The 16,943-nt window shown below is 31.1% G+C and overlaps 1 protein-coding gene across 1 annotated transcript; it reads left to right on the top strand.

The window, feature by feature from the left end:
- Positions 1-6,348: 6,348 nt before the first annotated feature.
- LOC115969324 (7-deoxyloganetin glucosyltransferase-like) lies at positions 6,349-15,398 on the top strand. The gene is made up of 3 exons (XM_031088949.1): positions 6,349-6,865; positions 8,842-9,761; positions 15,363-15,398. Exons 1-3 carry the CDS (start codon positions 6,349-6,351, stop codon positions 15,396-15,398), a joined length of 1,473 nt encoding a protein of 490 aa, XP_030944809.1.
- The last annotated feature ends 1,545 nt before the right edge of the window (positions 15,399-16,943 follow it).

The raw sequence follows: 16,943 nt of genomic DNA, 5'->3' as shown, positions 1-16,943 counted from the left end.
CTAAAATACTCCTCACTAAATTTTAATGTCCCATTTTTTTGTTGTTGTGTATTTTGAATTTTATGTGGTATTCATGCTTGGAATGTGAGAATTGTGATATATGATGTTCTATTTGTTATTTAGAGAATACTAATTTATTAGGTTTAAATCTTTTATACTTATAATTTTATTTAATGGAAACTTTGATGACATATGTCTTTTTTTATCTTATTCTTTTTAGATTTATTTTCTTGCTTAAAAGGGTTTTTAATTAAAAATTGAGTAAACTAAACATTGTAGTTAGGCTCATAAAATAAGATAATAAAGAAGGAAGTATGGATAACAAAATCTTCATTGTAGATGGTTGTAGGTATTTCATTTGATTAAGAGTTTCAATTGTAACATATATTATCATTCATTATCAAAATTAAATATTGTAATAATGTCTTATCAAAACTTAGTTGTTTAATGTTGGAAGATTATGACATTCTTTATCATTCTTAGTAGAATTTTTTAGTGAGTACATATTACCTTAGCAAATAGGTTCTAAGAAATTGTCATAGTAAATAGCAAGGTCGGCTCTACACTATAAGCAAATGAGGTAGTTGCCTAAGACCCTCAAGTAGAATAAAGCCCCCTAATTTTAATCAATAGGGTTATTTCTTTCATTGTAATAATATTAATTAAGCTCAAATGTTAGCCAATAAATAAAATAATATTTTTTATTAAAAAAAAGATGCTATGTTCATAGCATTTTTCAAAATACTTTTATTATAAAGTCATATTTCCACTGGCATGTGGCACTTCCATGAACCTACTTAGTCATACTTTTACCCTTAGAACTACAAAATCAAAGCTTAAGTCCATGAAAACTCATAAGTTTGGATCATGAATTGGAGTTGGAAATGACATCCCAACTTAATGTGGTGCAAGTAACGTGATTTTCCTGAGAAATTTGTTGCTTCAATGTGTACTGATATGGAGTTCCAAGCCTTGACTAAAATTTCCAATTATTAGGATTGTTATTGATGAAAAAAAAAGTAATTTCATTAGTCGGTTCAAATTAGAATCAATAACAACTTACCAGATATAATTTGTTGTAAAAATGTTGTGGACGTAGCACTTTTCTAAATAGTTGGTTATGCAGTGGTATGGACTTTGATGATTTTATGCACAAGCCCAAATAGTTTTATGGGCTTGAGCATTTTTTCTCATAAAGATTTTTTTTCGGGGGTAAATTAGGGGAAATATTGTGGGCCCTAATCCGCATAGAGAGAAAATAAGCCTTCAGCAGTCAGCACATACCGCGTGGCAAATGCCAGGGGATCTTGAGGCCCATTTCGAAATGAGAAGAGGAACACGGGCATGTTTCATGAAGCAAGAGAAGACGTACACAAGTCTGAGTAGAATCTGTGAAGAGAAGATATTGGGTCAAAAAGCCCAAATCTTGAATTGAAGTGATGGATCATATAAGCCCATATCAATATATCATGACGGAGAGTTGATGGGTTGTGTGGCCCGATCTTTGAAGGGATTTAGTTGGATTCCTTGGGAAGCCCATTGACTGCACATAGTTTTTGACAAAATGTCCAAGTGCTCTTGAAGTTTTTCAAAAAGTATTCTTGAAGTTATTTGGGCTTTTGTTTCTCAAAAAAGAAAAAAGAAAGAAGTTATTTGGGGCTTTCACTTTGTACAAGTTTTTCCCAACACTCATTTTCTATGTCATAGTATTTGAGTTGGCATTAGGAAAAAAAAAAAAAAAAATGCACCATGTTTCCTAGATAGCAACCAGTGAGTCATGAACGACAATAACTGAGTTTTTTTAATCACAATTTTTGAGATGGTTAATTGTTAATGGTAAATAAAAAAGTGAAACTAAGACCTGTAAAGATATATCAACTTAACAGTTATGAGATATATATTATTGTATGTGTAGTGTTACTCATGACAATGGGATGAGGAAATCACATATGTTCAAGGGAATTGTTAGATTAGATACTCGAACAAAAGTGAATACTCTTATTTCTATTAAAAAAGAAGAAGAAGAAGAACAATTTCTTTCTTTCTTTTATTTTTTATTTTATTTTATTTTATTATTTTATTTTTTGGTTTTTGAGAATCAGGGGTTTTTTTCTTTAGTTTGTGTGCTTCTTTGTTTTGTTTTTTGAGAATCCTTATTCTTTTTTTCCTTTTTTTTTTTTTTTTTTGATAGTGAGAATCCTTATTTTTAGTGTGCAGATTACGATGGAAAATTAAAATTATTTTATTATTCAGCTTATTTTTGTTACTATTTATGGGCCCTACTGTACTTTTTAGTATTATTCATGGATTTCACTGTACTATTTCAACAAATTTTTACATTTATCTATAGTAATTTCAATAATAAATTTTCAATTTTAGCAAAACAAGCAACATTTAAATACACTCTTAGTATTTGGTAGTGATGGAAGACACATGTCACAAATCCGTATATTCAACGAGGAAGGGGGTACGTGGGTACCACAGATTTAAAAAAGAAAAAGAAAAAAGAAAAAGTAATCCATGCACGAAACCCAGCCATACTTATCTCTTAGGATTTTTTTTCCTAAATAAAATTTAGTTTCAATTTTTTTCTTCTTTATAGATTCATATATATACTCTATATAGGTTTTCCACATCTAGCGGTCGTGGTGGCTTTAGAATTTTTTTTTCTTCTAGGGAGTCAATAGTGTTGGAGTTAGGAATCGTTTGAAGAGAAAGTTTATTTATTTATTTTGTTTAATGAAGAAACAATTTTAACACTAATGCTATTTACTCAATATTTTCATAATAAAATTTAAGTGGCAAATTGTTAAAGGTATGTAAAAAAGTGATGTTAATTGTAAGTCTAGATAAAAACCAATTACAATATACTACTTAACTTTTATTGTAAAATTATTGTGAAAGTAGAACTAAAATAATTATATTTAAGCTTATTTTAATTGAGTTTAAACAAAATTTTGGTTCAAAGTGATCAAAATTTTTATTTAGGGGTCAATATATATATATATATAATGTATTTTTTTGGGCCAGGTTAGGGGGTTCAAATGAACCCCTTGGGCTTGCTGTAGCAGCGCCCATGACATCCACACTTTTATTAGTTTATATATTATTCTATGTTGATATTATTTCTTAGTATATATATAATATCCTAGTTGTTAATAAAAAAATCAAGTTTTGTGAAATAGATTTCTCAAAAAAAAAAGTGAAATAAAATCAAATAAATATATAATTAATTATTAGTAAATAAATTTATGATCAAAATTTATATAAAGATATAAAAATATGATTTCAATAAAATATTCAATTATAAGTTTTTTTTTTTTTTTTTTTTTTGAGAAGCTAAAATGGAGGCTTCTATGGTTATATTACACCCCCGGACAGGGTGCCGGTCGGAGGTAGACAGCCGGGGCCAATCTCGGCGTCAGCCGCATCAACGATTGTGTGAGGGTCAACCCCACTAAGGATGCCTACCAACGGACTCCTGCGGGCAGCGGAACTCGAATCTACGTGTGTTGTACGAAGCGTCTGAGCCTTACCCACTCAGCCAAGCCCCCGTTGGCCAATTATAAGTTTTTAGTTTGCCGACACAGTAGATAATGTTTTTTATTTATTTTTATTTTTATTGTATTGTACTGCTTTATTTAATTCATTGAGTAATATAGTGAAACTTTATTATTAAGATTGGGACTATTAAATACTTTTATGATTAAGTGACGTTGCAATAGTATAATTTTATTAATTAGTTTCATTGTCGTAAGCTTGAATTTTTTATATTTATTTAAAATTCTAGTTATTATAATTATACAAATAGAGTTTATTTTGATAGTAAACATTTTTCAATATGTTCATCCAAAGCCGAATATATATATATATATATATATATGAATATGAAAAACTTTGAGAGAGAGAGAGAGAGAGATAAATCGAGTCTCAAAAAGGTTATCTAGATAAATTTGTTACTAACAATTATAATATTATAATAAACAGAATATAACAATATATATATATATATATATATATATATATATAAGTGAAAAAATCTCACAAACTCAAGAAATATAAAAATGGCCCATTTGAAGTTATTGTCTTAATCCATACAATACATGGAACCATAGCCAAATGCTGACACCGAGGTATAGAGACCTAATAGCAAAATATTTCTGATTATTGTTTTCTTCTCCATTTCATTGACAAAAGCTAGCAAAATATTTTAAAGTTCATGTGAATACCTCAGATCGACATGTATAAGAGTACTGATTGGGTTTTAATTTGGGAAGAGCACGGGTTAAGTAAGCAATGACATAAGGTCAAACCATTTAAATATATATGTAAAAACTCCATCACTCCAACATGTGGTTGCACATTTCAGCTACATGTTAAGGAGCGAGTTGTCATAATTCTTTGTTTTTAGCCAAAATTATGCATTTGACTAATTTTGTTAATACTTAAAACTAATTAATCTGCATTATATGTCCGGCAAGCGGCAAAGATTGAGGGGGTTGTCCCTAACTCATGAAATGGAGAGTTGAGTTCAGCCTTTTGAATGTGTATAAAGACAAAATTTGATTACAAACTTGATTGTAGTCTTAGACTACAACTTCACTCAATATTATTTTATTTTATTTTTTCTGTTGGATGTAAAATTTGATAAATCCAACATTGGATTACATTTTCTACTTAAGTTCTCCATGGTTGCAAAATTTTCAGAAGATTAAAAATTAATAGTTATGTCATCAATCAATTCTTTAAATTACAAATTTTTATAATCTAAAATTATGCACAAAAAATGAGTTTATAGATTATATAGTAAATAATATCCAATTGACACAAAATTTGATATATGTGTTAAGAGTGTAAAGACCATGCAATCTAATGATTAGATTTTAAAAATATGTAGCAATTTTTTTTTTTTTTTTTAAAGAAAGTTGTAGTTTAACAAATTTATAGTCAAACTCTGTCCTAACTATTTTTTTTTTCACCGGGAGAAAAATCATTTTATTGTACCAAAAAGCACAACATGTTAAATTTACCAAACACAATGTAGAACTAAAAGCCTCCCAGATACTTTGCCAGTTTGCCCCTCTAATATGAAAAAAAAGAAAAAAAGAAAAAGAAAAAGGAAAAACTCAAAAAGAGTTACATGGGCGCATTGACTAATTGAGGGATTCACGTCAGTTTTAACTTTTAAATTACTTTAGCATCACTTTTGTTTTTGTTTTTTTAAGCATGATATCACTTTTTTGAAATACAACATTTATCTTCTCCCAAGATTTACGCATGTCACCGTTCACGGCATTTTAAAAGCTTATCAAACTTTTGTTGCTTTCGGTACAAGGCCAAATTTAAGTAGAAAATATAGCTATAAAATAGGTTGTGGTTTAAAATTATAATTTTATTTAATATTTTTTTATTGAAAATGAGTGCAGCATAAAGGCTTGTGCCATTGATCCTAATGGAAATGGTTAAGATAGATTTATTGCTTTATTAAACAATATTTTTATAAAATAAAGTTCAATTGTGCACAAATATCCAAAATAACACATTTAACAACAATGAATTTGTGCTTGTAAGTTAATAAATCATTACCAAATGTCGTTTCTTCTTTAAAAATGTGTATTTATGACTCATAATTGAATATTTATTAATTCTTAATATGTGTTTTTAGGACATTTGTTAATGGTACTCCCATTTTAAAATACCCATATTAGGGAATACAAAACTTATGTTCGTTTGTACTTTACTCTATGCTCTATCAATTATATTCTATTGTGTTTATTTTTTTTCTCTATTTTAATTTTTAATTAGTATTTTATAAGAAAAATAAAATTATTACATTGCAAATTGTGATCGAATGGGCATAAAAAATTGGACAGATAAATTTGTGTTCCATGTGTGGTAGGTTTGATAGTTTCCACCTTAAAGAATATGGTCCGTTTAAAAACAATTGAAAATTAAAAACTGAAAATATTGTAACAAAATTTTTTTTAAATATATAAATAGTAATGTAAGATCTATCTTTAATATTTTTTTTAAAATAATGTGGTTGTAGGTACGTAAACGGTGCGTAAAACAGTATAACAGTGCGTGATAAGTGTAAAACAGTGTTTTGTCCCTTAACAGCTGAAACGAGTGCAGCAGGAAAAAAAAAAAAAAAAAAAAAAAATCGCAGACGACCCAGCCGAAGACTACTTCTATATCATTAACTTAACTAAACAGCATTGCTTAAAATATTAAAAAGAATAAAATTAAAACCACGTTATGTTTTGCAGTTCGGCTATAAAAGGCCTGGGAAGACTTCTAGTTTTTTGTGTGCAAGTGCTTCGTTGTGACAAAGAGATTTAGAGAGAGATGGGTTCCATTCCAGAAGCTAGTAAACCTCATGTTGTTTGTATCCCATACCCACTTCAAGGCCACATAAACCCAATGCTTAAGTTAGCCAAACTCCTCCACCATAAAGGCTTTTATGTGACTTTTGTAAACACAGAGTACAACCACAAACGCTTACTCAGGTCCAGAGGCCCCAACTCCCTTGACGGCTTGCCAGACTTTCACTTCGAAACCATTCCCGATGGCCTCCCACCATCGGACGCAGATGTTAGCCAAGATATCCCATCTCTTTCTGTTTCCATCTCAAAGAATGGCCTACTCCCACTTTGCAACCTCATTTCCAAGCTCAACAACACTTCGTCTTGGGAAAGGCCACCTGTGACCTCAATTATCTCCGATGGTTGCATGTCCTTCACTCTTGACGCTGCTGAGAAATTTGGAATTCCAAATGTGCTTTTCTGGACACCTAGCTCGTGCGGCTTCTTGGGTTATATGCATTATCGCCATCTAGTTGAACGAGGTTTAACACCCCTTAAAGGTATCATCATCATATATATATATATATATATATATTTATTGACCGTGTTATTTGCTATAAACCCTACTATACTCATCTCTTTCGTCTGCATCACTAATTTATTAACTTATCTAATTATACGTACGCACGTTAGCTTTTAATGGTTTAATATTGAAGGAATTAGTGGTGGCTACAAGAAATTTTAATTAAAAAAAATTTAGTAAAAATAGAACTTAAATATATCAATTATAACATGATAGTAATACATACACATGTTACAAACCCACTGTATTTACAAATTATTTAATTATATAAAGTTATATTATATCACTTTATGTGATATTTATAGTATACATGAATATATTCACATAAATAACATTATAACAAAATAATAATAATATTAATATTAACGCACACAATCAGTATTAGAGACACATTCCACACTTATAATACAAATTTATAATAAAGAAAGGAACACTCATAACACACCACTCTTTACTTTTATGGAGATATCAAGATAGTCAGATAGGGTAGAGAGATGAGATGAGATTTATGAGAGAGAGAGAGAGAGAGAGAGAGAGAATGATCTGTGATCTATGTTGTTGTTTGATTTTGGGCTTAGCTAATCTATGATGATTCAGGTGTACAAAAATATTTTTAAGAGTAAAGTAAATAGTAAAAAATATTTTATATATATATATCTATTTTTTCCATCAAAATAAACCTCTCGAAGAACATGTAGCACCACCCCTGGAAGGAATTCAACAATAGGTTGGATTCCATATACATATAGTACATAATAAGCTAGCTAGCCCTCAAACTGTCTATATCGTACTTGAGTCAAATCCAATTTCAACGGGTAAGGGTTCCATATAGAAGCTAAAAGGGTTTTAATTCTCTTACCTCCACTTTTTCACATTTACTTTTATGTGTTAAAATGTGAACATTTCTGTATCAATTATAAATATGTGTATGAAATAATGAATGTGAACTAGTGTAAAAGAATTTGTTTCCTTTTCAGGCACCCACATGAAATACACCCTTACTACTACATGATTCTCACAAAAAAGAAAAGAAAAGAAAATAAATACACCGTTTAACATCCCAATCTATAAGTATACGTTTTACGAGAAAAAATTAATCAAAAAACGTTTTTTACTTGGGTAAGTGAGTCACAACAGAAAATGTGATATTTGCTTGACTTTTTATATATATATATATATATATATTTTTTTTTTTTTGAGAGACTTTCAACTTATGACATCCGCTCCTGATAATAGCTCTTTATTATTAAACCAAGATACCAATTAGTTTTTGGTGTAGGTAGAGATTGAACCTCAGATTTTTTATATAACTATTAGAGACTTTACTTATATATATATATATATAGAGAGAGAGAGAGAGAGAGAGAGAGAGAGAGAGAGAGAGAGGGGGGGGTGGGGAAGATTCAATTCATGAACATTTTTGGAAAACTGTTAACAGTGAAAGTAAAAAATGTATAATCAATCTAATCTATTTAGTCTTACCCAGGCTTGAAAATCTTAGCAATAGTTAAAGGTGACCATGAGACTCACATAAATAAGGGTTCATATCAATTTATTAACGTATTCAGCAAAAATATCAATATATTAACGTGGCTATGTAACTAGTGTTAGTATATGTACCTGTTTTGTATATGTGCATGCTTGGATAAATATGTGTAAGAATGCTTAATGAATATGTTCTTTATGTTTTGTTGTGTACATATTTTAGTCATGATCCCTTATTATGCCTTGAAATAATGCATATGGATAATTCTTAATTCAAGCATAATCAATATCCCTTATAGATAAACCATTGTGTGTGTAAATATATAATCTATCTTCATTAACATTTTCTTTATGTCAAATACACCCTGTAGCTATTGAATTATCATATCGAATTAGCATACACTGAAAATTTGTATGCTAGTTTTAATATTTTAACATTTGAGCACTTTATTTTTGTGTGATTTTCAGATGTGAGCCATCTAACAAATGGATACTTGGAAACCAAAATAGATTGGATTCCTGGGATGAAAAATATTTGCCTTAAAGATCTTCCAAGTTTCATTAGAACTACAGATCAGGACGATGTTAGTCTTAACTACCTTATATGCCAAACAGAGAGAGCTTCAAGAGCTTCAGGTATCATTTTAAACACATTCGACACCTTTGAACAAGATGCGTTGGATGCTCTATCCTCCATGCTTCCTCGTATATATACTATTGGACCACTTGTGTTGCTTGCTAATCAGATTAAGGATGAAAATTTGAAATCAATAGATTCCAATCTATGGAAAGAACAACCGGGTTGTGTGGAATGGTTAAATTCAAAAAAACCCAACTCTGTAGTGTATGTTAATTTTGGTAGCATAACTATTATGACGCCTCAACAGCTCATTGAGTTTGCTTGGGGGTTAGCAAATAGTGAAAAGTCATTCTTGTGGATTATAAGACCAGATCTTGTGGTAGGTGATTCAGCTACTCTTCCTCCTGAATTTGTAACCAAAACGAAGGATAGAGCCATGTTAGCAACTTGGTGTGCTCAAGAACAAATCCTGAAGCACCCATCAATTGGAGGTTTTATAACACATAGTGGGTGGAATTCTACACTTGAAAGTGTGTGTGGTGAAGTGCCAATAATCTCTTGGCCTTTCTTTGCTGAGCAACACACAAATTGTCGGTACAGTTGTACTGAGTGGGGCATTGGAATGGAGATTGATAATAACGTTCAAAGAGATGTAGTAGAAAAACTTGTGAGAGAGTTAATGGATGGTGAAAGGGGTAAAGAAATGAAGAAGAATGTAATAGAGTTGAAGACCAAGGCTGAGGAGGCTACAAAACCTGGCGGTTCTTCGTACAAAAATATGGAGAAATTGATTGCTGAAGTTCTCCAAGTTTGAAATGTTTAATCCAAAAAAAAAAAAAAAAAAAAAAACACATTCAAGTTTATAATGAAGTTTCTCTCCTAGTCTCATCAGCAATATGTGACCATGTTATATATTTGTAGGAAACCTATTCCCACTTCTGTTGCAATAAACTCCAATGATGTGATTTGGCTAATTAGTATTCTATTTCGTAAGGGCAATTATTTGCTATTTATGCTTCATATTTGATTATTTGTTAGATGAAATGACATACAAGCATCTGCATAATCTTATCTAGTTTTATTTTATTTTATAATTTCGGGTAAAACTTAGGTATAGTTCCTTAAATGTTATACCTTAGGTCGCCCAATTAAATTTAACCATGTGTTTATATTATGTTAGGGATATCGATAGAAAATCATGAAAATTGAAATGTACTTAAAAAGCATGAATGAATTGCTATATTTAAGACGATATTTGTACCCACTCAAATGAGTTTGCTAAAAAGTTGTGGGCAAATCATCTATATATAGGATGCAACTACACTTGAATTCTACATGTAGTAATCATGGAGAATCTTGTAAATTTTTATTGATAGGCCAAGAATGTATTGACCCCTTATGGTAAATTAACAAATTAATTAGACAAGTTAATTAATTAAGTCAATTAACATGCAATATGCATGGTAGCACAAACAAATTACCAACTAAGTTAAATGCAGAGAAAAAATAAATTTGACACGGTAATTTGTTTACAAATAGAGAAAACCTCTAAGGCAAAAACCCAACCAAGTGAATTTAAAGTCACCACTCCCGAGAATCCACTATTATCAAAATAAGCGGTTACAAATAAAGGAATTCCAGTACCTTATATCAACCTGTAGTTGAACCCTTACCCCAATACACAATTCGACTTGTAATGTAGTGACAATTTCTTTTTTCAATACACGACTTCTAGTATGTGAGTAACCAATTGATACACGAATCCAAGTACGTGACTAATATACCAACTTGAAAAGGATGTTGGTTATAAAATTCTTCAGTTCATTCATACGATGAAAATCAAGAAGTTCATTGGTCACAAAACCTTACAACGTACAAACACAACAGCTTCTTCAAGAGAAAGATTGACTAGGGCAAATTATCTTCAGTTACAATATGCTTGCAACAACAAGTGCAATAACCTTATGAGGACCCTTAAAATCATCCTTATATATGTCTAGGGTTATGAGAAAAGAAAATCTAGACACATAGCTTGGATATGCGTGAAAAATAGTTCTGAAAAACTGATTTTCGTAATTCTCGATAGATACAACTATTGAGCTATCTGTCGAACTTCACATTTTAAATCTCGATAGATACATCTGTCGAGTTATCTGTCAAGCTTTAAAACATAGCACTTCTTCACTTGATTCTTAGACAGATTTGCATAGCTTCAATACTTGAACTTTAACTTTTGTTCCTTAAAGTATTAAACACATCCTAGATCTACCAAATTACAAGTAAAGTGTGTTTTGTCAAAGGATTAGTCAATTCTAAATGACATATGTTCTTAACATGATCCACATATGTCCTAACATTTATGTATGAGGTATGAAATTTATAAAATCTCTCATAATCTTCTCAATTTTGTATATAATTAAATATGAATTATTGTATATTGTCAAGATTTTAGATTGGAAAATATTAGTAGATAATGTAATCTAGAATCATGTTGTATACCCTTGACTCATTGTGAAGATATGAAGCGGCTTTAAGATTGAAGACATGCTTTATTTAGAAGCTTGCTCTAGCAAACCATTGCTAGAGAAAATCTTTAAACCTTGCTTGAGATTTTGAATCTTTGATATTGAATTAATTAAAACTAATTCCTTTAAGATTAAGAACAAATCATAATCCAATGCATTTAGCCCTAAGTTTAAAAAATGCATCTTATTAGTTAAAACTTGATATGACTTGATCTTTTGGTTCTATGGTCCAATTTTGGCATTTAACACATTTTAATTGTTATGACCTTTGATTTTTTTTTTTTTTTTTCGAATTAAGTTATTGTTCATCTAACCGCTTTTACAATATTATCCTTTGCTTGATAAAATTACAATTTTACCCTTGGTATGTGAACTAATTCCTGATTGTAAAATGTGGTGTCTAAGGAATGCCTCACGTTTGGTGGAACTTAGTGATTGAACATCAATTTTTGATTAAAATATATCGCAAATCAAATGTTGATAGCTGATATGCATCCATATGACTCAAAATGTAATTATGAGAAATTATTTTTAATTGGTCCTTTAAACGTCTAATTTAAAATTAATTACATGTCATAATCCTATTTGATAAGGTTCAAAACAATTATGTGGATACATGTATTAAGTAAAACATGTTATTTAAATATTAATAATTTTTAAATAAAAATATAATTTGCAATTTATTAATATTGAAATAGGCATAAATGCACTTTTAGTCCTTACATTTTATTTTTATCACTATTAGTCCTTAAACCAATTAGCGTGTCTCATTTTAGTCCTTTCCGTCAGCCAACTAGCGAAAAAGGCTGACGTGGCTGACGGAGTGAATAAAAAAATAATATAAAATGCACCGTTGTCCACTGTGGCCATACATGCTCAGCCATGTGTCTTTCCCACCCTAATGAGTGAACACATGATTATCATGTGACCACATTAGCAATTGATAGGGCGCATGAATGCTATGAACCACTCATCTCTTTCCCCAAATCAGTCCTACACCATAGCCAAGCTCAGCGAAATTCTACAGCCATCATCAGCCCACAACCCAGAAAATCAATTGCCGAAGAAATCAAACCCAGAACAAGGGTTTAAAGTTTAAACATTTTGACCAAAGAGACAGAATGCAAACAGTATAAAATCTAAGTTTTACTCACAAATCATTAAATTTCGAAATTTCATCAATAGGAACCTAATAACAAGTCCATTTCCTAATCAATCCAAATTACAAGGGTTTAAACATTTTGATCAAAGAGGCAAAAATGTAGGCAATTTAAGTATTGGGTTTTGATTACAAACCATAAAGTTTCAAAATTTATTTAGGAACCTAACAATAAGCCTAATTTCACAACCATCACAACTCCCATTACCCAAAATCACATAAAAACCCTAAATAGCAAAAATTTCATTAGATAAATATTGGGCTGGGACCATCGGAGTAGTGTGCTCCAAGAACCAATCCAAATTCGTTTCTCGAGAACCACTCAAACTCAAACCCAAACCCAAACTTGAATCAGGAACCACCGAACAATCTGACTTTGACAAAGACCAGGAGGTTGAAGACAATGACGAAGAAGAAGATGAACAACAAGCCCCCATGATCATTGTCATCGTCAACGATAAAGCCCTCTGCTACTATTGTTGCTGAGGGTTTCTCCCTCCCTTTCTTTCCTCTACTATTTCAAGAAAAGTTTACTATTTCCTGGATTTGATTTTTTTGTTTTTTGGGTTTCATTTTTTGGGTTTGGGTATTTGATTTTCGGGTTTGATTTTTTGGGTATTTGATTTTCTAGGTTTAGGTATTTGTTCTGGGTTTGACTTTTTTAGTAATTGATTTTTTGGGTTGTGGGCTGATGATGGTTGTAGAGTTTCTCTGAGCTTGGATATGGTGATTTTAGGTTGTAGGTGTGAGAAAGGGATTCACTGAGCTTGGCTATGGTGTAAGACTGATTCGGGGAAAGAGATGAGTGGTTCACAACATTCACGTACCAAATCAATTGCTAATGTGGTCACGTGACAATCACGTGTTCACTTATTAGGGCGGGAAAGACACGTGGCTGAGTAGGTATGGCCATAGTGGACAACAGTGCATTTTATATTATTTTTTTATTCGCTCCGTCAGCCACGTCAACCTTTTCCGCTAGTTGGTTGACGGAAAGGACTAAAATGGGACGTGCTAATTAGTTTAGGGACCGAAAGTAGTAAAAATAAAATGTAGGGACCAAAATAGAAAAAAAGTCAAAATATAGGAACTAAAAATGCATTTACACCTATTGAAATAATCATGTTCTATAAATCAGCCAAATCTTGATATTTTTCGCATGCAAACAACAATTTTCCAATCAAATAGTAAAATTTTTAGCTATCATTAGGTCCAAGTGTTGATTAGCACTTGGATTTACCCCCATTTGCCGATCGGCAGGCAGAAGGGTAAAGACCCTTTAGCTGCAAAAATTCCAAATTCTTTTCAAATTTGAATCAGATTCTCCTAGGTTTGAGAAAACTCAGTTCTAGTGGCTCCACCCCTTTTTAGAGCTTTCTTCACCCTCTATAAATAGAGAGAGGTTCTCACCATTTAAGGCACCCCATCCCCTAACATTCTAGAGGAAGTAAGAAGTGTTTGTTGTATAACTGATATTCTTAGTCTCGAAGTGTGAGTGAACATCTTCTTGTTGCAGTTCTAGGATCCCAGCAACAATTATTTTAGAATCCAAGAGGAAGCAACAAAGTGAGGCATCCATGATCGTTTTCCTAATTAATCATGCGACAATCTTCCTAATCTCAAGTTGCAACCAAGCACCTTGTTGCCTCACTCCGCCAAAAGCTCTTAAAGAATTGCCTCCTCTTGTTTGTTTTAATTATATGTAGGTAAGTTTTTAATTATTTTCATGATTTTGTTATTGTTATGTTTGAATTAATATGTTTTTAGTTTTGCCATGAGTGTTGTTATTCTTGTATGATCAAGTTTTGCTACGATGTTGCCATGCTTGCTAGGATCTAAATATGAAAATTCATGTGTGTTGTTCATAAATAATCATGTGTTAGATCTTATATAGAGTATTATCAATTTCATGCAAAATTTTGCTTGTTCTTGCCATGTTCCTGAATTCTCAATGTATGTCATAACACGCTTCAATTCCTTTGCCATGATTCACATACATTAACATGTTCTTATCTTGTTAATATAGTAGTGTCTTGTTTGATTTTAAATTATCACTGACAAATTGTCCCTCGATTCCTCCCACATATTAAATCTATCTATGCTCCTCATTATTCATATTCAATCATATGCTTGTTTTCAATTCCTTGGCCATGCCAAGACTTACATGCAATAAGTTCTTTTTAATTCTTTCACTACGCTCACATGATTCTTCATCACTTGATCACTTGTTATGCTTTCCAAGTTATGATTTCTATTTTCAAATTTCTGATTTTTGATCAAGTTGTATGTGAAATGGCATGCTTGGTTTTGTTTGTGACATATTAAATGCGTGCATGATAAAATATGTAAATTGACCACCATAGTTTAGAAAATTGGTTTTTACTAGGTAATGTAGGTGTCTAACACCTTCATATCTTGTAACTTATCCTCCAAACGTTGATCAAGGTTTCTAAATTAGTGTTTTATCCATAAAATTTATATTTAGTAGAATGTAACTAGAGACAAAGTCATGCACTTTTTTTTTAGATTGTAATTGGGAGAAATGTGTTGTAATTTTTTCTACTTTATGTATATTCAATTATTCAATGAAATTCAATTTGTCACATGGTATTATTATTTTTTCCCAATTTTTAATAAAATTAGTGGCGACTCCATGTAAAACCCTTGATATAAATGGAGAAATAATTTCAATTGAATCTCCATTTTGAGAGGCACTATCACAAAGTCACCCATTAACATAGGTTTGGCCCAATCAACTTAGAAACATGGGTGGGTTGAGGTCTCAGTTAGTGGTAGTTTGAAAATTTTCTAACCTGTTAATGATGGTTTGATTGAAATGTTCTCTCAATTTTCCCAATTTGACCTATGCAAGAGTCCTATGTACTGCTACTGCTGAACAAAGTGATCATGGTTTCAAAAGGGAATGAAATGCAGATCCAAAAGAAAAAGGATAAGAGGCTCATCCTTCTTATTAGGACTACTAAAACACTAGTTTTTCTATGATCACACTTTTTGTCCCAACTTCCTAAAGTAGTTGATTGTATATGGTGGACAATCACTTATATGAACTCACCACATTTTTTTTTTCAGTTGTCAACGTTAAGAATTTTAGCAAAATTTGTGATATAAAAATGATGTCAATAGAATTTTTCATGAAAACCTTGCATTGTACATCCTTTTAATTAAAACTCACATGGCCACATGAGACATGTTGAATTTAGGCATATGGCAATTCCATGAACTTATTGATGAGCTATTGAATCATAGTTTTACCATTCAAACTACAAAATCCAAGCTTAATCCCATGAAAAATCTGTTAGATTTATGGTTAAGTGATTAAATTCATCATTTCCTAATAGCTTAAACTTTTGGGACAATCGGTAATTTAACATAGTATCAGAGCAGGAGATCTTGAGTTCGATTCCTGACTTTACTCTACCTCCCATTTAAAATGTTAAATTCTCACTTGTTGGGCCCCCACTTATTAAGGGGAAGTTTAGGCCCACAAGTGAGGAGGAGTGTTAGACTTATGATTAAGTGATTAAATTCATAATTTCCTAACAGCTTAAATTTTTGGGACAATCGGTAATTTAACAAACTCATAATCTTGAATCGTGAATTGGAGTTGGAGTTGACATCCCAACTTGATGTGTCACAAGTAATAACGTGATTTTTAAAAGAATTTACTTTAAGGGAATGGTTAACAATTTGATTTTGGAACTATTTTTAGAAATTTTTTATGGGGAAAAAAAAAAAAGTAACTAACATCTTATTAGCTTTTTATATTTCCTATTGAAAGTGATATTAAAATATTTCTAAATAATCAATTAGCAAAAACTCTGCAGGCACCCATTAACTCTTGCTTTAATCTACACCATCATGGAGTTCCAAGTCTTGACTGTAATTTGCAGTTTGTTGCCCTTTTTTTCTAAATGAGGAGGGTGATGCTGACATGGTTGTAACATAAGTAAGCCAAGTATGTTAGGTTTAAATAAGACACCCGTTTCTACCAAAATAAAAAAAAAGGAAGTGAAGTCTTGTATTTTCATTTCATTAAGGTTGGAGTAAAGCCATGTAATTTTCATGTTTAAGCATTATTGTAATTTCAATAATATATCAATGAAGTTTATTTGAAGTTAAAGCCATGTAATTTTCATGTTTAAGCATTATTGTAATTTCAATAATATATCAATGAAGTTTATTTGAAGTTTTCTTAATTTTTGTTTTGTAATTAAATTCAGCGGAGATTCTATACAAATCTCTTTGGTTAAGGGGACAATATCGAAAGTCACAACTGGAAATTTTC

The sequence above is a fragment of the Quercus lobata genome, chromosome 11 (assembly GCF_001633185.2).
Source record: "Quercus lobata isolate SW786 chromosome 11, ValleyOak3.0 Primary Assembly, whole genome shotgun sequence".
In the NCBI taxonomy this organism is placed as follows: Eukaryota; Viridiplantae; Streptophyta; class Magnoliopsida; order Fagales; family Fagaceae; genus Quercus; species Quercus lobata.
This window is presented reverse-complemented; position numbering and strand designations above follow the sequence as displayed.